Source organism: Castor canadensis, chromosome 16 (genome assembly GCF_047511655.1).
Source record: "Castor canadensis chromosome 16, mCasCan1.hap1v2, whole genome shotgun sequence".
Taxonomy (NCBI): domain Eukaryota; kingdom Metazoa; phylum Chordata; class Mammalia; order Rodentia; family Castoridae; genus Castor; species Castor canadensis.
The window spans coordinates 14,938,093-14,961,071 of NC_133401.1; the positions used below are offsets into that span (position 1 = coordinate 14,938,093).

At 49.8% G+C, this 22,979-nt stretch overlaps 2 protein-coding genes across 2 annotated transcripts; one reads left to right on the forward strand and one right to left on the reverse strand.

Annotated features, from left to right (window-relative positions):
- Window positions 1-638: 638 nt before the first annotated feature.
- Window positions 639-13,405, reverse strand: Ethe1 (ETHE1 persulfide dioxygenase). The gene is made up of 7 exons (XM_020172084.2): window positions 13,246-13,405; window positions 12,700-12,844; window positions 12,109-12,257; window positions 4,060-4,189; window positions 1,600-1,689; window positions 1,093-1,209; window positions 639-841 (listed from the first exon to the last, which is right to left on the reverse strand). The coding sequence occupies exons 1-7, from the start codon at window positions 13,324-13,326 to the stop codon at window positions 789-791; spliced, it is 765 nt and encodes a 254-aa protein (XP_020027673.1). The 5' UTR covers window positions 13,327-13,405; the 3' UTR covers window positions 639-788.
- Window positions 1,434-21,483, forward strand: Znf575 (zinc finger protein 575). The gene is made up of 5 exons (XM_074057448.1): window positions 1,434-1,710; window positions 18,802-19,330; window positions 19,582-19,675; window positions 20,175-20,273; window positions 20,763-21,483. Exons 4-5 carry the CDS (start codon window positions 20,192-20,194, stop codon window positions 21,419-21,421), a joined length of 741 nt encoding a protein of 246 aa, XP_073913549.1. The 5' UTR covers window positions 1,434-1,710; window positions 18,802-19,330; window positions 19,582-19,675; window positions 20,175-20,191; the 3' UTR covers window positions 21,422-21,483.
- The last annotated feature ends 1,496 nt before the right edge of the window (window positions 21,484-22,979 follow it).

Genomic DNA, 22,979 nt, shown 5'->3' on the forward strand with positions numbered 1-22,979 from the left:
GGTCTCAACCAGACCCTTTCCTGTCTGGGCAAAAACAGGAAAATAACTGGTATTTTTGTAAGGGAATAATTAGATGTCACAAGCTGTGCAAACCCCTTTACACACCTTAATTTGGTTTCATACCAAAACCTATCAGGAAAGGGATTACTAGCTCTCCATTTTATATTTGGGGAAACTGAGGCTGAGGGAAACAAGTGTACCCAAGATCTACAAACTTTGTACATGTCAGCACCAGCTTTGGGCTCTCAAAATCCGTGTCCCTACCCATTAGGTAAACTGTCACTCCAAGCCAGGAAGTGCCTGGAGATCATTCCAGATGATATGGCCCAAACGCTGTCAGGGAGTCTGCCAGGCAGGGATTCATATTAATGGACTTATCAGGTCATCAGAACCCCCTGTTATTATTACTCCCACTTTACAGATGAGGGCACTAAGGACTGCAGAAGGGAAGCACCTTACCCTGGGGCATTGAGAAAGGGCAGTGGCTCAAACACAAGACTGTGTTCTAACGAAAGGCCATGAGGAGACCTGCCCCCAATTCCAGGTTGGTACCTCATCTTGTGAGTTAGAACCTCAGTTCCCAACCCGACCCCATTTAGACAGAAACCCAGCTGGTCCCCAGAAAACAGGCAGGCAGATTCATGACAAAAAACAAAATAAGTTTTATTTAAGAAGCTTGAGGGGCTGGTGTGGGGTTGGGGTGGGAGAAAAGAGAGGAACAGTGGTGACACCTCTCGCTTCACCCCACCTAGTGTATTCTTAACAACGGTTAGGAGACCTGTGACAGGTCAGGAAGGTGGGGTCTGCACCCCACAGCGCAGGTTGGCAGGAACAGCAAAGGCTGAAAGGAGGAAAACACCAGAGATTCTGAGGGAGCAGGCAGACCCCCCAAGCTCCTCATGACCCAGAAACACTGGAGCCCTTTTGGGGTACTAGAGTTCTGGCCTGAGTCCCCTCCACTCAGGACCCAGGGGTCCAGCCCCCATCCCTCCTCCTTCAGACCCAGAGGTCCCTAACTCAGTCTCCTCCTTCAGACCCAGGGGTCCAGGCCCAGCCTCCTCCCCCAGACCCAAGGTGCTTCCTGGTACTCACCTATCTGTTGAGGTTCAGGCAAGTTCAGGTTGTCCATAACCTTGATAAACTCCTCACAGCTGAGAGTGAGTCGAGGGTTCAGAGTTCGCTCCTCCTCCACAGTGGACACTGTGAGTCCTAGTGGCCAAGGGAGAAGGAAAGTCACCCTTGGATGTCTCAGAACTACATTTCCCAAGAGGCCTTGCAGTACCTGTGTAGCATGGGCCTAACAGGCTCTTCCCAAAATGTTCCTGGGATGCCGTCCCGCCTCTGTGGGCACCATGGGAAATGTAGTTTCCCACAGTTCCTTGCGCTCTCTAAGGAAGTCACAGGTAAACCCATGACCTGCAGAATTGTAGGAGTTGTACAGTTTCTACAACCACACACAGCACACCTCAGCACTTAATCTTTTAGGCCAGAGGAATTTTGGGGCTTTTAGTCTTCATGCCCTGGGACTTTCATAGGAAGCTGCTGTCCCTCCCCTCAGAAAAGTCACATGAGCCCCACTCCGCCTCCAGAAGCCCTCACCGTGGTAATCATGAGCCGGGTAGATGAGACAGTTGCCTGGAAGCGTGAAGATCTTCTCGTGGACGGAGTGGTACAAGGTCTTAGCACAGCCTGGGGAAGGAATGCTCTGAGGTGAGTGCTCAATGGGACAGGGGAAGCTCCTGAGTCCTTCCCTCAGAACAGGATGGGGTAAAGTCACTATAGCTAAGCCCTGTCCCTTACTCCCTGCCAACAACACCTGTTTTTCGAGGTTGAGATCAGAGGGAAGGGTGTTCTAGCGGGTGGAACAGCATACGCAAAGAACTGAGGAAGGGTGAGAAATTCGTCCATGTAACTGACTAAGTAAGGTTGGAGTGAGACCCTGAATCACCATGTTTTTGAGGCCTTCACTCTGGCAGGCCAAGGAAGGGTTGTGGGCAAGGAAGGTGGGCTAGAAGGTAAGACATTGTACATATGAGGTCAAAGGGAAGAGTGGAGCTGTTCTGAGAAGAAGCTCTGAGTCTTTAGTTGAGGCAAAGACAACTTCTAGAACATTCTCTGGAACATTCTTCTGCCTAAGTCCTCCCATTTCGTGGCTATTTTGGGAACGGATAACTGGGAGGTTAAGAGCCCAAAAGAACAGGACTGAGCTAAGGAGAGAGGAAAAGGCGGCTTGGGCCTGGCCTCACATCTACATACACTGTGCACTGCACCTTCTGTCCTTCTCAGCCTCGCCTCTGTCCCCAAGGCAGCTAAATCCTCCAAGTCCACTGTCAACCCACTTTCACACACAAGTGCCAAGGACAGCCCAGTCCTGAGACCCTAAAAACAAACTTTCACAAGGGAACCCCTAAATCAAATTGTCCCTTGCAGCTAAACCCCAAATGCAATGGTGTCCCTAGTAATTAAACCACAGGCTCTAACAACCTTGGAACAGCTAAATTCCTGAACCTTTCTGTCCCACAGTGGCCTCAAATTCTTGATTCTTCTGCCTCAGCCTCCTGAGTGGCAGGATTACAGGCATGACCCACCATGCCCAGCTGTGATGGTGGTTTAAGATAAGTTCACAAGAATGTAACACTTAATTCCCTTCACCTTGACCTAGTAGTCGGGGTGAAGTACTTTGTACTAACAAATAGGACACTGCAGAAATGACAGGGTAGCTGGGCACTGGTGGCTCACACCTGTAATCCTAACCACTCAGGAGGCAGAGATCAGGAGGATTGCAGTTCCAAAGCAGCTCCGGGCAGTTTGAAGCCAGCCTCAGGTCAATAGTTTGCAGAAGTGGCTCAAGTGGTAGAGTGCCTGCATAGCAAACATGAAGTCCAGAGTTCAAGCCCCAGTATAGCCAAAAAAATGACAGGGTAACTTCCTGAGGCTAGAATGTCTCTATCTCTCATCATTCCCTCTGAAGAATCCAGCTGTCATGTCACGGAGACATGAGTGGCCCTGAAGGCCTTCTCCTAACAGCTAGCAGCAACTGGTAGTTATGTTGGGCACTGCCAGGGAGGCAGGCCCCCCCCAGCTTTAGTCCTGCCTTCTAATGACAGCAGTCTGGACTGACAGCCTGACTGTGACCTCATGAAAGACCCTGAGCCAGGACCACTCAGACAAGCTGTTCCCAAATTCCTGACTCTCCAAACCTGTGTGGAGCTGGGCATGGCTGTGTACATCTGTAATTGCAGCACTCAGGAGACTGAGGCAAGAGGTTCACCAGTTTCAGGCCAGCCTGGACTACATAGTGAGATCCTATCTCAAAATGAAACAAACACAAAACAAAGAAAAAAACTGAAGAAGTACATTTTATTCATCGTCCTAAGCCACTCACTGTTTCAGGTATGTGTTACACAGCAACAAGTAACTATCACACCCCTGAATCTGACCACTGAATCCTGAATCTAACTCTTCCTCAACTGCAGCAACTAAATTCCTTGAATCTAGGGCTGGCGGAGTGGCTCAAGTGGTAGAATGCCTGCCTAGCAAGAGTGAGGCCCTGAGTTCAAACCCCAGTACTGCCCCCGCCAAAAAACACACAAACAAAAAACCTCCTTAAATCTAATACTGGACTCCTCCCTGAAAAAAATCTAACATCCAAGCTGGGCATTGGTGGCTCACACCTGTAATCCTAGCTACTCAAGAGGCAGAGATCAGGAGAATCAAGGTTCGAAGCCAGCCCTGGGCAAATAGTTCTCAAAAAAAAACATCACAAAAAAGGGCTGGTGGAGTGGCTCAAGGTGTAGGCCCTGAGTTTAAACCCCAGTACTGCAAAAAAAAAAAAAAAAAAAAAAATCTAACATCTGGGGGGGATAATGGAGACTGGTGGAGGGGGTGAATTCAAGTATGATATATTTGATATATTATAAGAACTTTTGTAAATGCCATAATGTACCTACCCCCAGCACAATAGAAAAAAAATCTAACATCCATTCATTCCTGTAACTGACACTTGAAAGCCAGACCCACCACCATACTAAGATGTAGGGCAGATAAGGAGCCGGTCACCTTGCTGGAAGTCTGTTCGTCCGCACCCTCTGATCAACAGGGCATCTCCAGTGAAGGCCATGCTGTGATCATTCAGGACAAAGGTGACACAGCCTGGGGTGTGGCCAGGGCTGGCCCGGGTCTCCAAGGCCTGGAGGGAATGAAGTATATAGAGACAGTCACCAACAAGTTTCAGGCAGTCCACCTACCTCAGAGCCACGCTGAGACGAGAAAGAGGCCAGGAGTGTGGCTTCAATCAGTTTGACACTTCCTATGCACAGGGCATAGTGCAGGGAGAAACCCACCGAACGCTAATGCAGAAGGGAGGAGGGGAGGAGGGAATGAAACTACAGAGGAGGGGTGAGAGTGGCCTTGTTCAAAGTACACTGTAACGCTATATGGAATTATCACAATGAAATTCTCTTGTATGCCAATGTATATTAATGTATGCTAATCAATGCATGTTACTTAACGTATGCTAAAGTGTTGGCATATTTACATATGCTAATTCAAAAATAAAATAAAATAAATGTGATTTTTGTGAATGGCAACACCACTACAAAAAAACCAACCTTCAAAGAAATTAACAAGCTGGTAGAACATCTGTGACACATAATCTCACAGTGCTCAATCAACTTGATACACGAACAGCTTGCACATCGGCGAGAGTAAGCACACGATACAAAATGAAATACTTGGCTGGGGATGGAGCCTAGTGGTAGAGCACTGGAGTTTGATCCCCAGCACTGCAATAAACAAACAAACAAACAAACAAGACTGAATAGTCATTAAAAGTGGTATAGGGCCAGGTGCCAGTGACTCATGCCTGTAATCCCAGCTACTCAGGAGGCAGAGATCAGGAGGATCACAGTTCGAAGGCAGCCTGGGCAAAATAGTTCATAAGACCCTATTCTGAAAAAAAAAAATCACAAAAAAGGGCTGGTGGAAGGTCTCAAGGGGTAGGCCCTGAGTTCAAACCCCAGTACCACAAAAAAAAAAAAAATTGTGAAAGAGAAGTTTTAACACTAGACATCCTTGTACTTGGGAGGCTGAGATTGGAAGGACTGCGGTTCAAGGTCAGCCCAGGCAAATAGTTCTGAATACCCCATTTCCTAAATAACCAGAGCAAAATGGACGGAGGTGTGGTTCAAGTGGTAGAGCACCTGCTTTGCAAGTGTGAAGCCCTGAGTTCAAACCCCAGTCTCACCAAGAAAAGGGAAAAAAACAAAAGGTTTTAGAAGAACAAGTTAAATGATACCATGAGGACACAATCAAACACATCCAGAATGGTGAACATACATAAAACAATGTGCCAGGAAGAGTCAAAACTCAATGTCCTCCGGTGCAGTTCATGTCTGTAATCCCAGGACTTGGGAGACTGAGGCAGGAGGATTGGGAGTTCAAGGCCAGCCTGAGCTACACAGCCAGATCCTGTCTCCAAAAACAAAAAATGTATTTTGCCTTTTTTCCCAGAACACTCAGAGTAGTTTTCCAGAAATTCCATAACCTTTGATGATGCCATTGTTCTAATGAATGATGGAATGTGTGCTTGTATATTATTTTGGAGAAGGAGAAGAAGAAGGAAAGAGGCTGGGCACCTGACTCACACCTGTAATCCTACCTACTCAGGAGACAGAGATCAGGGGGATCGAGGTTTAAAGCCAGCCCTGGGCAAACAGTTTGAGAGACCCTATCTCAAAAAAACGATTACAAAAAGGGCTGGTAGAGTTGCTCAAGGTGCAGACCCTAAGTTCACACCCCAGAACCACAAAAAAAAAAAAAAAAAAAAAGGAAAGAAAAAATAAGCCAGGCATGGTAACCACACTGTAAACTACACTTGAGAGGCAGATCAGAAGGATGGGGAACTGGAGGGCAGCCAAGGATACATAGAGACCCTGTCTCAAAAAACCAAGGGCTAGGATGGGAGTGAATTCAAGTACGATATATTGTGAGAACTTTTGTAAATGTCACAGTGTACCCCCAGTATAACAATAATATATTTTAAAATAAAGTATAAAAAATACCCCAAGGGCTAGGGGCTGGGTGTGATGGAACATGTCTGTAATTTCAGCTACTCAGGAGGCAGAGGTAGGAGAATCTCAGTCTGAAGAAAAGCATAAGATTCTATCTGAAGAAAACTAAAGGTTGTGGATGTGGCTCAAGTGGTAGAGCAAGTGCAAGGTCCTGAGTTCCAACCCCAGTACCACAAACAAAATTTAATTTCTTTTTCTTTTTCTTTTTTGGTGGGACTGGAGTTTGAACTCAGGGTTTCACATGTGCAAAGCAGGTGCTCTGCCACTTTAGCCACACCTCCAGTCCAGTTTACTCTGCTTATTTTTTTTGGAGATAGGGTCTCGAGAACTGTTTCCCCAGGCTGGCCTCAAACCATGATCCTCCTGATTCCAGCCTCCGAACTGCTAAGATTCCAGGTGTGAGCCACCAGAGGCAGCTTCGGTTTTAGCTTCTAGTACAGTAAGCAGTGATAGATAAACCCACACAAACAACAGCATAAATGTGAGGAATCCAGAGATCAAACGCTTGAGAACCACTGACAAAGGAGACGCTTATTCTTAGAAGTCCCTAGGAGTAAAATGACTGCAAGTTTTTTTCCAACCACGAGCTACACCCTCAACCCCATCAATTTATTTTGACTATGGAGGAGGGGAAGAACATATACAAAGAGAAAAAGCATATGTGACAAAACACAATCAACTGGTGGATTCAGAGTGTTAAAATCTCACTAGTCTTTCACTTAACTCGAGGTTTGGAAATATTCAACTCTGAAAGCTGTAGCTGGGGGCACCTTACACCTTGGACAGCAGCCTCCACTGTTCCTGAAGCTTGTTGACTTAGGGTGACCTGGCTGCAGAATGTCCCAGCCAGGCTCCACCTCTCCAATCCCACCTTCTTCAACAATCTTCACTCTTCCCTTTCATGACACATCACAAAAATGATGCCCCCAGAACTATCCCTTCCTTGCTTCCTGCTGCAGCTAAGTCTGAGGCTACACCCAGATGGCTAAGCAAGCGGAAAGGGAGCAGGGATCAGTCAGTGCAAGCATCCAGCCCAGCCTCAGCCTGCACTGCCCCCTGGTGGCAGGAAAGCTTCTGGCAGCTTTTCCATTTGGTTCACCTGCTCATTCTTCCATCTTTTTTTTTTTTTTGTAGTACTAGGGCTTGAACTCAGGGCCTCAGGCTTGCTAGGCAGGCACTCTACCACTTGAGCCTCTCCCCAAGCTCTTTTTTGTACTGGGTGTTTTTGAGATAGGGTCTCACTTTCATTTTGCCTGGGACGGCCTTGAACCTGATCTCTACCTCCTGAATAGCTAGGATTACAGGCACCTGGCCACCTTTACTTAACTTGGTAGCACTTGCCACTGCTCCTATGCCCTCTAAAACACAAATCTCCTTTTGCATTGCAGTTACAATCATCTGTATCTCCATCAGCTAAACACTCTTCCTTTATTTTGTGGAAGAAAAACATAATTATTTGTTCTGTTTAGGGGATGGTGTGCCGACATGCGCAATGCAATGGTGCATCAAAAAATAATTTGGAGACAGGCACCGAAAGCTCAATCCCAGCTACTCAGGAGGCAGAGATCAGTAGGATCGCAGTTTGAAGCCAGCCTAGGCAAATAGTTTGCGAGACCCTATCTCAAAAAACCCATCACAAAAAAGGGCTGGTGGAGTGGCTCCAGTGGTAAAGCGCCTGCCCAGCAAGTGTGAGGCCCTGGGTTTAAACCCCAGTAACTACCAAAATAAAAAAAGTGAATAAGCGCAAGAGAGAGGCAGAGACAGAAAGACAGAGTTCACCCTAAACAACTAAAGACTCTCTAGCCTGGCACCGGAGGAGCCGACATTTTAACAAGCAGACAGAGTTAACAGGCCTAACTTTTGCAAACCGTCACCTACAGTGGGAGCTAAGATGTTCTGTTCTCAGTCGTTGCTTGTTAAAAGAAGAAAGCTTGCATGTGAGGGCGACCTGGCTGTCTAAGTGGGTGTCCCCTTCCTGCCTCACTGCTCATGTGTGTCTCTCTGGAGCTGTGAGCTTGGTCAAAGAGGACGACCTTCCCTGGTACAGGAGGTCCACTCTTTGGTCAAGATGTGCTCCCCTGATAGAACCTTCAAACAGGTTCTCAAGAAGAAAATTCAGTGGCTCAATGGTAGAGCACCTGCCTAGCAAGCATGAGGTCCTGAGTTCAAGCCCCAGTGCTGCCAAAAAGAAAAAAAGACGAAGAAGAAAATTCAGAGTTGGGTGTCAGGATCATGAGTTCCAAACCAGCCCAGGTAATTTAGCAAGACCCTGTCTCAAAATAAAATATAAAGACCTGAGAGTGTGGCTGTGGTAGAGTACTTTGTGTAGCATGTTTGATTCCCCAAGTTCAATCCCCCAGAACTATTAAAAAGAAAAAAAAAGCCACAAAAATACCCCAATCATAAGCCAAGTGTGGTATCTTATTCCTGTAATCAGCTACCCAAGATTTGGAGTTTAAAAGGATCATAGTTTGAGGCCAGCCTGAGCAAAAATTAGTAAAACCTTAAGTAGGTTTGTGGTCCAGGCCAGACAGGGAAAGACACATGAGATTGGACCTGAAAAACAATTAAAGCAAAAAAGTTCTGGGGCATGGCTTAAGTGACAGAACACCTGCCTAGCAAGCATGGGGCCCCGAGTTTAAACTGGAAAGACAAACAATTTGAAAAAACCCAAAAAACAAACTCAACTATCTGGCAATTTTACTACAGTTAAACATTTGCTATCTCCATGACCCAGAAAAAATAACTCAGGGAATGTTCTGTGTCTGGATATGGGTGATAGGTACCCAAGTGTAAACAGGTACCAAGCTTGCTGGGCGTGGTGGTACACGCCTATAATACCAGCAATCAGGAGGTGGAGGCAGGAAGATCTCTAGGTCAAGGTAGCCTAGGCTATATAGTGAGACCATGTCTCAGAAACAAAGCAAAACAACACCCCCCCAAGAGTTGGATTTCCACTGGTACAGCACTCTTCTAGCGTGTGCAAGGCCCTAGCACTACACAATAAATAAATAATTACCAAGCTGTGTATGCATGGTATATGCACTGTTTAGCCTTACTGTATATAACTTTTAAAGGCAGGGGCAACTCAACTTTTAAGGGGATACATGCCTTAAAAGCCAGCTATTGGGAGGCTTGGACAGAAGGACTGTGAGTTCAGGGTCAGCCTGTCTCCAAAAAAAAAGGTAAGGGCAGAAAAAATAAGAGTATGAAAATATGGCCCATTTCCAAAAATTTATAATGAACTCAAGACAGCCAGGCACTGGTGGCTCACGCCTGTAATCGTGGTTACTTGGGAGGCTGAGATTGGGAGGATTAAAGTTCGAGGCCAGCCCAGGCAAATAGTTCTTGAGACTCCCATCTTCCAAATAACCAGAGTAAATTGGACTGGAGGTATGGCTCAAGCAGTAGAGTGCCTGCTTTGCAAGTGTGAAGCCCTGAGTTCAAACCCCAGTCCCACTTAAAAAAAAAAAAGTATTAAGAACTCAGCCAGGTGCCGGTAGCTCACACTTGTAATCCTAGCCACTCAGGAGGCTTGAGGTTCAAAGCTACCCTCGGCAAATACTTTGTGAGACCCTATCTCGAAAAAAACCCTTCACAAAAAAAAAAAAAAGGGGGCTGGTGAAGTGGCTCAAAGTGTAGGCCCTGAGTTTAAAACCCATTACTGCAAAAAAAAAAAAAAAAAAAAAAAAAAAACTGAGACAAAAGTGAAACTCACATTGAATAACCGTAAGGACAGATTGTAACAAGTGTTGGCAAGCTACTGGTGGGACTGGAAAATGACAGAGCCATATTGGAAACAGTGTGGCAGTTCCTCAAGTATAGAATCATCAAATGACCCAGCAATTTCACTCTCACATACATACCCAAAAATGAAAACACACACCACGAAATATTCACAGCATGATTATCCCTAATAGACAAAATGTAGAAACAGCCCAAGCATCTACCAGTTTATTAATGGGTAAATAAAATATGGTATACCCACTTATACAATGGAATATTGTCCAACAACAAAGAGGAATGAAGGCCAGGTGTGGTAGTGCACACCTGTAATCCTAGCACTCAGAAGGCTGAGGCAGCAGTGCTCATGCCTGTAATCCCAGCTACTCAGGAGGCAGAGATTAGGAGGATCAAGGTTTGAAGCCAGCCCTGGGCAAATAGTTTGTGAGACCCTATCTCAAAAAAACCATTGCAAAAAAAAGGGCTGGTGGAGTGGCTCAAGGTACAGACCTTGAATTCAAGTACCAGCACTGAAAAAAAAAAGGTAAGTTCAAAGCTAGCCTGAGTTACATAGAGAGATCCTGTCCCAGATAGATGATAAATAGATAGACAGATGATAGATACATAGATGATAGATAGATGATAGATGATTGCTAGATAGATAGATAGATAGATAAATGATAAAAGCTGCCTGAGGGAGAGGGGAAAGGATGAGGATGAGTGTGATGGCTCAAGGGTGTGGGGTTTCATTTTGGAGTAATGAAAATTTTCTCAAATTAACTGGAGGGCTGTGGTGGATGCACAGGTCTGTACACACACAGGCATGGAACTGTGTGTCTAGAATGGGTAACCTGTGTGGCATGTGGATTCTAGCAATAAAACGTGAAGAAAAAATAAACTGAGAAGCTAGACATAGCACAGATAAAGTCTTCAACATCACTGAAGCACATTCAGTTCAACAAAACTCACACAAACCCCAGTCATTTTTTTTTTGGCAGGACTGGAGTTTGAACTCAGGGCTTTGAGCTTCTAAAACAGTCACAAAGCAGAGGCTCTACCACTTAAGCCATGCCTCCAGTGCATTTTGCTCTAGTTATTTTGAGATAACTAGTTATTTTGAGGGTCTCGCAAACTTTTTGCCTGGGCTGGCCCTGAACCTTGATCCTCCCTATCTCAGCCTCTCAAGTAGCTAGGATTACAGGTGTGGGCCAGCCCCAATTATTTTTAATCTTATAGAGGCTGATCTCAAATCTGGAATGCCTGTTAGCACCTCACTGTTCTCTGACACATACATAAATGTACAATTTTTACCTGCTTCCAAACAAAGGCTTGAAATAGAATGTATAATGAGGGCAGCTAAACCCCCAACTGAACACACGCCTCATTTTTGCTAAACAAACTGTCCCCATCAGCAAAACCCTCAACCCAGAGGCCAAGAGCTCGTGGTCACCTGACTTTCTGTCCCCCATCTCAGCCAAACTCTACAACTTTAGCAATTTTTTTTTTTTTTGGCAGTACTGGGTTTGAACTCAGGGCCTCCCTCTTGCTAGGCAGGCCCTCTGAACCTGACCCACACCCCCACCCCTTTCTTTGGCAATTCTGATAAGCTGTTTCCCTTGTCCTGGGTGCAATCAATCCTCCACCCCCTCCATATTACCCTGGGTTACAATTCTGGCAGGAAATCTGCTGATTAAGCATGTGACAAAAAAAAAAAAAAAAAGGAAGGAGACCCGGAACCTTCAGAACTTTCCTGGGTGAGGCAACAGGGCCGGGGCTAGGGTGAGGCTGCAGGGTGCAACATTTAAGGAGGCATCCACTCCTCAGAGCTGACCCTGCTTTTACACCACGCTGCAAGTGAGTGCCACCTTAAATGTTGAGCTAGGTGCCCTGCTAGACCTGCCCTGGTCCTGGTACAGGGCTGCAGGATGAAGAAGCATCCACAAACAATGGTTTTCAGAGAACAGGGCGGTCGTCCCTCAGCCCTGGCCAACTCCAATTAACATTTATGGGCATGCCAGGCCAAAGACTGCCCTGAAGCCTTAGGAAACTCCATGAATGTTGACCTTAGGGGGCTCAGCCAGACTCAGGTTCCCTGGAGTCTCCGGCCGGGTGCCCCACCTGGGTTTATGGTGTGCTCCTCCCAGAGATCCGAGCTCAGGTGTCAGGGGTCAGGTCTTCTGGCCCTTCTTTCCCCAGGACTCAGCAGCCCAGGCCCCCAGTACGCCTTCTTTCATTTTATTTTTTACTTTCCCTTAATTTTTTTAAAGAGTGCAGACCACCACCCTCTTCTCAGACACCCTAACATCCAACTCACAAAGCGTCCGAAACGGATGGCGTCCCCTTCCTCAATATGCAGATCAGCCTGGGCTCCACTGAGGCGGGAGATGACAGACTGGCAGCCAGGGAGTAGGGACCGGAGTGCCCCTGAGCCTGTGATGTGGTCTGCGTGGCAGTGGGTATTCACTGGGAGAGAGAGGACAGGTCCACGAGGGCAGAGACTGAGTGTTGCCTCACACCCAGGGGCCAGGTCCCTGCCCCTCCTTCCTCAGACCCAGGGGTCCAGGCCCCAGCCGTCCTCCCTTAGACCCATGGGTCCAGGTCCCAGCCCTTTCCCTCAGACCCAGGGGTCCAGGCCCCCAGCCCTCCTCTCTCAGACCAGGGGTCCACACTCCAGCCTCCTCCCTCAGAGCCAGGGATTCAGACACCAGCCCTCCTCCCTCCGATCTAGAGGTCCAGGCCCCAACCTTCCTCCCTCAGACCCAGGGGTCCTGGCCCCATTTCTCAGACTCAGGGGTTCAGCCCCCAGCCTCCTCCCTCAGTCCCACGGGTCCAGGCCCCCAGCTTCCCACTCTGCTTTTCTTGGAGCCCCGCCTCCCTCACGCCCAAGTTTGCTACCCAGACCCACCAGCATACAGCAGCCGCAGCCCCAGCTCTTTCACTAACTGGGCATCCCGGGGCGCCGTCTCCAGCACCGGGTCGATCAGTATGGCCTCTCGGGACTCTCGGTCACCCAGCAGGTACGTGTAGGTGCAGCTCTTAGGCTCAAACATCTGGGCGAGGATGGGGTAAAGGTAAGAGCACAGGACCTGACTCCCGTCTCTGGGGACCCAAGAGTCCAGGCTTCCCTTCCATCCTCCACCCTCCACCCTCTCCTTTTATCTGGAAGCAGAAACCCCACACCCTCTTTCTCCCCGGGAGTCAGGAGTCGGGGGTCCCCCATGTTCCTCCATCATAATCAAGGAATTCCAACTTTTAAACATCCCCCAAACCAGGATCCCCGCACCCTCTCTTAACGGACCCAGGATGCTCCCCTTTAAAGGATCGGGTCCCCAGCCCCACTCCCTTTCTGGAATATCTAGGCGTGGGACGCCCACATCTTTCCCTCTAGAAGGACGAAGGAGTTCCGCCCCCTCGGGCCCAAGAGTCCCGCTTCCCGGCCGGCCAGCAGCACCTGCCGCAGCAGGATGGGGGCTCCAGACCCGCAGCCCTGGCTCAGCTGCCGCCCGGCCACCCTTAGGGCCACGCCTGCCATCGCGCCCACCGCCCGCTCCACACTGAGCCGAGGCTGCGCGCCTGCCAAACCGGACGCACCCCGGCTGACCCCGGGGGGGCGGGGCGGGGGCGGGGCCACGGCAGGGGCGGGGCCTGCCTTAAAGGGGCCGCGGGCGCCAGGGCGGAGGGCGGAGCGTGCCAGTGCAGGGCTGGAGACGGTGACATGTCAGACGTCCAGGAAGACAGCGGGCAAGGCAGGGGATACTCTGAAACGTGAGAAAGTGACTAGACAGATGCTCAAGGAGACGCTCAGGGACAGTGGTGTAGAAAGAGAAACAGGGAGAGAGGTAGAAACCCAGCAAGAGGCCCCAGTAAGTTCAACCACCGGCCACTTCATAGGAAAAGCGGGGGGGGGGGGGGGGGGGGGGGCAGCCATTCTAAGAAAGAAGAATGTGCTTAGTTCAAGGTCACTAGTGTTTTGAGGGACTGTTTGGTGAGCCCCTGCTTAACACAGCATCATTTATTCTGCCTAAAGTTTGTCCAAAGCACCTTATCAGAATTTTTTTTTTCTTTCCAAGAAGACAGGGGTCTCATCTCCCTATGTAGCCCAATTTGGCCTCAAATTCTTATTCTTTCTGCCTCCGCCTCCCGAGTGCTGGGATTACAGGTATGCAGCACCAGGAGAGGCCTCCAAGAAAAATCCTTTACATATATATATGTATATATGCGTATACATATACGGACGTGTGTGTGTGTGCAACCTGAAGATCCTTTGTCTTTTGTTGGGGTGTGAACCCCTAAACCCAGCTTGTGTTCACTTACATACAGTTTCTCAGAGCTGAGAAACTGCTGTCTTAATCCACAGACTATCAAAAAGTTTGCTCTTTGGAATCATATCAACAATGAGGACCAGCACGGTGGCCTGTGCCTGTAGTCCTACGTATTTGGGACTCTGAGATTAGGCAGATTGAGGTTTGAGGCCAGCCTGGGCAAATAATTTGAGAAACCCTGTCTCCAAAATATCCAGAGCAAAATTGACCGGAGATGTGGCTCAAGCAGTAAAGAGCCTGCTTTGCAAACTCGAAGCCCTAAGTTCAAGCTCCAGTACTACCAAAAAATAAATAAATTAAAAAAAATAAAAATAGTGAGAATATTCCTAGGCTGAGGGTGTGACTCATTGGTCATGCATAAAGCCCTGTGTTCCACCCCAGTACAAAAGAAAACGCTCCATTCTGGTGGATCTAAGTCCCTTTGTTAAGAAGAAGCCACTTCAATTCCCAGCCAAGGTGCCAAGCTTCTGAGGCAGGGTTTCCAGCAACACCAGCCACCTTTATCTTAATTCCAAGGTTCCCATGGACCAGGCCCTGACGGGGCTCCCCAGAGCAGGCCCCACGTTAACCTAGGCCTAAACTCTGCTTCAATTAAATTTTGCAGAAAGGTCACCTTTCCAAGTCCTCAGCTAGCCCTCTCTCACGCTGTGTTTGGGGAGCTGGTAGGGTTCCCTTTGCGATCCTCTCCCAAGCTATAGCAAGTTAATAAAATCCAACTCTGCTGGGCCCCCAGTATATTTCTGGTGGCCTTTGTCAAAGGAGAGGTGCTCAGAAACTAGAAAGCCTTGAAAGACTTGCAGAAATACTGAAGAGGGAAACCCGGGTTGTTAGGGTGAACAAAAGGAAGCCAAATTAGAACTGGACCACCCCCGCCTCCCCCTCCCAGAAAATGACTTACTAGAAACTCTTTATCCAACCCTAAAGAAAAATAAACATCCACTTTTAGCCATTTACTAGAAACTCACCTGACCTTGAGCCGCCCTTGAGCCATTATCTCAGGAGGGTCAGAGGCATGGAGGGTTTTCCTGCCCAGTGACCTTCCTGGGACTTCACTAACCTCCTAGATCTACCCCCAGTCTGTAAGTGACTGCAGGCTTCAGCTCTGTTGCTCAGGGCTCCTTCCTGAATAATAAAGCCTGTGCTGGTGCTGAGCTGTCTCCCTGCCTATCCCATCCTATGTCTCTTTATTCTAACAGTGGGTAAGCTATGCAGGGACATGGGGAGACAAGGGACAAATTGGGATGCCCTAAAAAGAAACAGTCACAAAGTTACACTTAGAGACCCCAGAAGATTGGGAGAGATGGGGAGATGTAGGGAGATCAGAGCAGGAGATGCTCTGCGGAGAACAGGAAGTGCTCTGGAAAGAACAGGAAGTAATATGGAGAGAGAAGAGAAGACACCAGAGAGGGAGAAATAGGCAGAGACAGAGCCAAGAGAACTTTGCTCGTTTATTCCAGGTGTGTGGACTCTGCGCGATTGTCCCCAAGCTGGGACCAGGGGTGAGTCCCAAGTAAGCTTAGAGAGGGAGAGAGGTGGGGACAATCAAGGAGGTTGAGGGTGGGGGGAGCTCAGAGGAGGAGGAACCAGGGAAGCAGGGAAGCAGGCACTCTTTACTGTGAGAGCCCCAAAATAAGATCTCCTCATCCCTGGGGCCTCATCCTATTGTTTTTTCAGGATAACTCCACCCCTCCCCCGCCATGGTGGGGGAGGACCAGGGCTTTGCAGCATGCACTGTACCACTGAGCTGCAACCCCAGTTTTTTGTTTTTTGGGTTTTTTGCAGTATTTTTAGGCCATTTACCCATTCCTCGAAGGCACGCCCTCTGAGGTTCTTGTAGACTCAGCTGTGAGAGGTCCTAAGAGCTAGAAACCCTGCTTCCTCCTTCCCAGCTGAGTGACTTTGGCCTGAAAACATTCTTTTCTGAGTTTCAGTTTTCTCTTCTATAAACTGAGGTTGAAAACTGTTCCTCCTTTGTAAAGGTCAGGTGAGTTCACAGCCGGAGAGTTTGGAAAAGCACCTGGCTCAGAATAGGCTCTCAGTGGAAGGCCACCATCGTGGTGCCACCCCTTCCTCCCTGGCCACCTCCACTCAATTCATCTCTAGGCCCCATAGAGGTAACATCTCCACTCAGGCCTCTTTGTCATCCTTACGTCCTCTGTCCCAGTCAACAGGCACCAAACACACACCTGTAATCCTAGCACTCGGGGAGGCAGAAACAGAGGATCTCATGTTTGAGGCCAGTCTGAACTACATAGCAACACCTTTGTCTTAAAAATAAATGAAAAAATAAAGAACATAAAATAAATTGCCTGGACTCCAGGGCCAGGCTGCAGAGGTTCAAATCCTGGCTCTGCTACTTCCAGGCTCACGCCTCACTGTGCAACCTGGGGCACATAAACTTCCTCTCTGTGCCTCATTTTCCTCTCCTGTACAACAAGGATTATAATAACAATGAATTGCTAATAAATTGCTCTGGGAATTAAAAACTAATGTATAGAAGTCAATGTCTGTCATATCACAATGGCTTGATAAATGCTAGCAATTAATACTGTAATTAATATGAAACCGGCCTCACTGGGTTTCTGGATTCCATATCCCACCTTATGACACATTTGGCAACCAGAGGGAGCCTCCATCATAAAATGTCAGGGAGAAAAGAGACCATTGTGGGCCATGTTTAATCCCTGATTCAAACAAGCCAAGGATGATGAAAAGGTACTTACCGGATATGGTAATCATTTAAATAACGTTGACCATGAGTGACCTTGCCTCCTTCCTTCTCTTTCTTTCTTGTCCTAGGGGTTTGAATTCAGGGCCTCTCCCTTGCTAGGCAGGCACTCTACCATTTAAGCCACTCCGCCAGCCCCTCCAACCCTTTTTAGCTTTAATTATTTTTCAGATACACTTACCTTAAAAATGTAAGGCTCTGAGTTCAAACCCCAGTACCCTCCCCTGCCCCCTCCAAAAAAGGGTGGCAGGGCATGGTGACACACACCTGAAATCTCAGCACTCAGGAGGCCAAGCAGGAGGGTGGAGAGTTCCAGGTTGGCATAGTGAAACAGTCTCCCGATCCTAGCTCATGACACTTCCTGTGGTTAACTGACCCACTATTTTTTTTTCTCTTTGTGGTGCTGGGGATGGAACCCAGTATCTCCTGCATGAGTTACATCCCCAGGCCTACTTCCTGTGTTTAAAACCTTCCCCTGGTTTCTCGCTCTGCTCCAGCACCTTCCCAAGCTTCTTCACCTTGGGCTGCTACATCTCCCCACCTTTTTATCTTCCCATGACAGAGGGCATCTTGCTGTTAATTCTCTCAGGTGTCCATTCAACACAGGTAAGTTGTCCATATTTTTTTGTGTGTGTGTGTGGTACTGAGGCTTGAACTCAGAGCCTACACCTTGAGCCACTCCACCAGCCCTTTTTTCATGATTTTTTTTTTTTTTGAGATAGGATCTCATGAACTATTTGCCCAGGCTGGCCTCAAACTGAGATTTTCCTGAGCTCTGCCTCCTGAGTAGCCAGTGCCCTGCTTAAATGTTCTTCTTAACCCAGCACACATTCTAGAAGACAGTTGTATATTTATAGGGGGATGGAGAGAAGAGTGGCCAGGGAAGCCTTCTGCTATGGTAACATTTCAGCTGAGGCCTGAAGGTAGGGAGTCCAGCAAGCAAAGAAATGGAAGAAGGACCTCGGGTAAAGAAGGAATAGCTAGTGCAAAGGTCCTGAGGTAGGACTGAAAATCGTATTGCAAGAACTGGAAGGAAGGGTCTGATAGGATATGTAGTAGACATCCCTTGGGCAGTACAGTCCTTTCCATACTTAGGACTTTCACCTTGAGCCACTCCACCAGCCCTTTTTTGTGAAGGGTTTTTTTTTTTCCCCAACATAGGGTCTCAAGAACTATTTCCCTCAGCTGGCTTTGATCCTCGATCCTCCTGATCTCTGCCTCCTGAGTAGCCGGGATTACAGGTGTGAGCCACCTGTGCCCAGTGGTCCTTTCCATCTTGAAGTCTGTTCTCTTGCTGTTCCTGTGACAACTTGACCCCATCAGGTCTACGTTAATACTTAATAAAAACAAAAACACTGATGGCATTTATTGAGCTCTCTAGAACTTTCTATTGCAAACACACTGGTTATCTTATTTAATTTCAAGAGCCTTCCCTTTTACAGATGAGGAAACTGGGGCGCAGAAAGATGAAGTGACTCACTGAAAGTCACACATCTAGAACATGGTAGAGATGACTCCAAACCAGTTATTCCAGTGATCTGGCTCCAGAACCCAAATAAACCCCGCCAAATAACTCTGGCGGCTGGAGACCCACCCAGGCAGACAACTTTTATGAGCACTTCACGGTCATTCCGGCACTAGGCAGGACTTTGCACCTTGCACCTTGCACCTTCAATGTCTGGGAAGAATGCCGGGCAGTGTGCCACCTTGGCCTTGACACCTCGGAAGTACCCAGGCCCGGGAGAGGGAGTCAGCATGGGACACAGGGTGTGAGCTGAGAACGTTAAGTCACCCCATGGTGAAGGGTGCCGGGGCGTTATGCCAATAACGTGCCTTTTATTGGGTACCAGCCTGCCCCCACCCTCACTCTAAATGGATCAGACTTTTCTTTCTGCAAACGCCTCCAGGGATGCGATGGGCAGCAAGCTTTTCCTTCTTTGGTTTTTTTTTTTTTTAGGTGCCTCTAAAGATGGATCTCAGGCTTCCCGTGGAATTCTGGACAAGAAGAGGGACATTTAAAAAGAGGGGTGCACATGCTGGGAGCTGTCCCGCGGATTTCCAGGCGCAGTTAGTCCACGTTTGTCCCGCACTTGCTTGACTCCAGACTCCAGCCAGCCACCGTAGGCCCCGCACAGTCCGTGCAGCATCGTGCTTGTCCATGGACCTGCCCACCAGGCTCGCCCACCCCCTCCTTCCAAGCCCGCTTCCCCCGCAGCCGCCTCCGCTGGCCGCGGGTGCGCATGCGTGCCGACGCCCCCTCCGATCGGCGTGGGAGGAGGGGATGGAAGTGAGGCTGGGCCCTGCAGCTCGCCCAGCTCCCCCACTCCCACCTTCTCCTCCCCCGTCGCCACGCGCGCTGGACCGTGCGGTGCAGTTCCGCACGTCGGAGGCCAGCACAGCAGCAGCAGCAGCAGCCGCGGGGCGGTGGCCGCCGAGGCGGGAGGGGCCCGGAGCCCCGCCCCCAGGGAGGGGCCGTCCTGCAGCAGGTGAGGAGAGCAGGGGTCTTGGCACCCACGCCTGGGTCCACGGGACATGTTAGATGCCGGGATCTCCCGGAGGGGGATCGATTTGGTTCCGGATGCCTCGGTTCCGGAGGAAGTAGGCATTTGTACCCGAAATCCTCCATTCGAAGGGGTGGATTGAGTCTCGGAGGCTGGGGACCCGCGAGGGAAAAGTGCATTGAGGGGGTGTCTCTGGATTGCTACACATGCCGCGTTCCTTCCGTATCTTCCTGCAGGTCTCCCTTTTATCTACCACTAGCCCTGTTCCACTCCAGAAGAAGGACATGGTTGACGCGGCATCCATGGACTGAGACTAAGCCAAAAAGCCGGGTAAAGCCATCTCTTCCACGTGAACCCCCGCCCACTGCACTCACAGGCCCCGCCCCTGGGACGAGGCAAAGGGCCCGCCCACTCCGCTCGAAGGCCCGCCCCTGGCCATATGTTGCAAAGCAACTGACTTTGGTCTGTTTTGCATAGCCCCGCCCATCCCCTTTAGTGGTGGTAGGGAAGGTTCCGCCCATTTTGAGCATCGGCCCCGCCCACCCCGTGCTCCGACCGCCCCTGAACTCTTGCAGAGGCCGCTCTACTCCACCCAAGGCTTCAGCCTCAGCTGTAAGCTGCACAGGGACCAACTCTTCGTCAGATTTGCATAGCCCCGCCCATTGTGCGCTTAGGCTCCACCTTCCCGCCACGCCTGCCCTCGCCTTGGATCCCAGACTTATGTAGACCCTGGTCCTAAACAGACTGACCTCTGGTTTTAGGCCCTCCAACCCTATGCCCATCAACTTGGTAATCACCGGCCTCATCCCCGCCCCCTCCCTGTCCTTAGGTTCCTGTGCCAGAAAGATGCTGGAGCGAGGTTTGAAGTCCGAGGCCGGGGACGCAGATACTAGTCCCAATGGCAAGAGCTCAGTAACCAGAGGAGGAGGTGAGAGCAGCCCCGCCTGTGAGTAGGGATCATTCCCCAGGAACAAGGGCTAAGGGAATCACATTTGGAGGGATCTTAGGGTGAAAGTTGGAAGGCCCAGGATTATGATCATTTGGGATCCTCCAAAATGTGTCATTCTTGGGAATATTCACGTGTGGCTTTGAGAGACCCTCCGTGATCACAGGAAATTACAGTAGGCACAAGGGGAATAACGTGGGATTGCAGGGTGATCACTGAAAGGATACTAGAAATGGATCCCTTAGTAGCTCTGGGGAAGCCTTAACAGCTTTGGGGACCCAGGAAAGCAACCCTTCGGACGATGTATGAGGAAGAAGGGAAACAGAAACGAGCCATTTGGGGAATCAGTGTGATACTTAATGTGCCCAGATACACTGTGAGGGCTCCCTCAAATATCAAGAGTTGGCAGAACCCGCCTGGGCCCAGGACGTTGGCTGCCTCCTGGAGCCCACCAGCCCTCCTGTCCCCCAGCTCCCCACCAGGGCCCGCCGCAGACGCTCAGCCACTCGCCTCCCGGGCCCGCCGCGTCTGGGGGAGCTCCTTCCCGGCCCCGCCGGCGCCCCCCGCCCCAGCGCCCGCACCGCTGTCCTGACTGTGACAAGGCCTTCTCGTACCCATCCAAGCTGGCCACGCACCGGTTAGCGCACGGCGGCACCCGACCTCACCCGTGCCCCGACTGCCCCAAGGCCTTCTCGTACCCGTCCAAGCTGGCAGCACACCGCCTCACGCACAGCGGCGCCCGCCCGCACTCATGTCCGCACTGCCCGAAGGCCTTTGGCCACCGCTCCAAGCTGGCGGCCCACCTCTGGACCCACGCGCCCGCCCGCCCCTACCCGTGCCCCGACTGCCCCAAGTCCTTCTGCTACCCCTCCAAGCTGGCGGCCCATCGCCACACGCACCACGCCACCGACGCCCGCCCCTATCCTTGCCCGCATTGCCCCAAAGCTTTCTCATTTCCCTCCAAACTGGCTGCCCATCGCCTGTGTCACGACCCTCCCACCGCGCCGGGCAGCCAGGCCACCGGCCGGCACCGATGCGCCAGCTGCGGCCAGGCCTTTGGCCAGAGACGTCTCCTGCTTGTCCATCAACGCGGCCACCACCAGGCGGAGAGCCAGGGAGAGAGAGAGTGAACCCGCCCACAGGCTCACGGGCGCCCTCTGCCGCCAGCTCTGGTCAATAAAGAGGTGGCATTTCTAAACCCGGTTGTATGAATGGATTCGCCCTCTCCAGATAGCTGGGTGGGAGAGGGATCGGCCATTTGTACGGGGCTGGAGTTTAGAAGGCTGAGGAACTCCGCTCACCTGGAAGGGTGGGCGTCAAGCACAGAGTTAGCACTGGGTCCCACACCATGGACCTCGCGATGTGGTTTTGATGGGCCTGGCCCTGCCCACTTTGTTCCCCACCCACTTATATGGCAAAGGTAAAGATATGCTGGGTTGGGAAGGAATGTAGGAAGACAAGCTTGTTGAAAGTTTAACTTTGTCTCCACCTTGGCCATATGACTGTATCTATGACATTTAGAATACACACTTGCTTATTTCAATTATTCCTCTGGTAGGAATTTACCCTTCTGAACTCAAACGTGTGTGATGGGTGGCCAAAGTCTGGAAACAGCCCATGGACAGGGGGCTGGCTAAGGTAGCTGTAGGCAGGTCAGCGCTGTACGTACTGATGTGAAAAGAGCCTGGAGATAGACCAGAGAGAAAGGCCAGAGCAAAGGGTAGACCCGACAGTGTGAAAGCCTTAAAAGCCCAAACTTTGGAGCCAGTTCTGACCCCTACATAGTTTGCAAACCACAGTTTGCTAAGTAAGATGGGGGTGTTGCAGGCATGTGTAAGGGGCCAGCAGCACTTCAGGGGGTCACTTCCCCTTCTGGAGGGTACCCCCACTACCAAATAAGGATGAGTAAATTAACATTGGATGGGTCTTTGTTCCACAGACATGTATTAAGCAGCTACTGTGTGCTGTGCCCTGCACGGGACATTAGGAACAGGGCAGTGAAGACAGATCTGATCTAGTGAGGAGGACCTTGGGCACTAGGCAAGTAGTGGCAAAACAACAAGAAGAACAAAAGAAGCCGAGTCCACTTACAAAGATAAGTCTGGGGCTGGAGGCATGGCTCAAGTGGTAGAGCCCCTGCCTAGCAAGCACCAAGCCCTGAGTTCAAACTCCACTACTGCCAAAAAACCAAAAAAAGGACAGGAACAAGCGTGGAAGCCTTGGCTTGTACCCTTGCCATATACATTAATCATTACAAAGCTGCAGTGGTGTTGGGTTCCCATGGCTCATGCCTATAATTCCAGCTACTCAGGAGGCAGAGATCAGGAAGATGGAGGTTCAAGCCCAGTTTTAGTTTGTGAGACCCAATCTCGAAAATACCCAACACAAATAAGGGCTGGCGGAGTGGCTCAAGTGGTAGAGCACCTGCCTAGCAAGTGTGAAGTCCTAAGTTCAAATCCCAGTACTGCCACAAAAAAAAAAAAAATCAAAGCTACATTGTAAAGTTTCTGGTACTGTGGCTTGAGAATCCAGAAACAGATCTGTGTTTATACCGATACATGGCAAACCCTACATGTAGATCAGGGGTGGCAAGTTTTCCCTATTAATGGCCAGATAATAACAACCAGGCAACTCTGCTACTGTAGCAGAGAAGCAGCCATATATGTTATTATACATAGGAATGGGCAT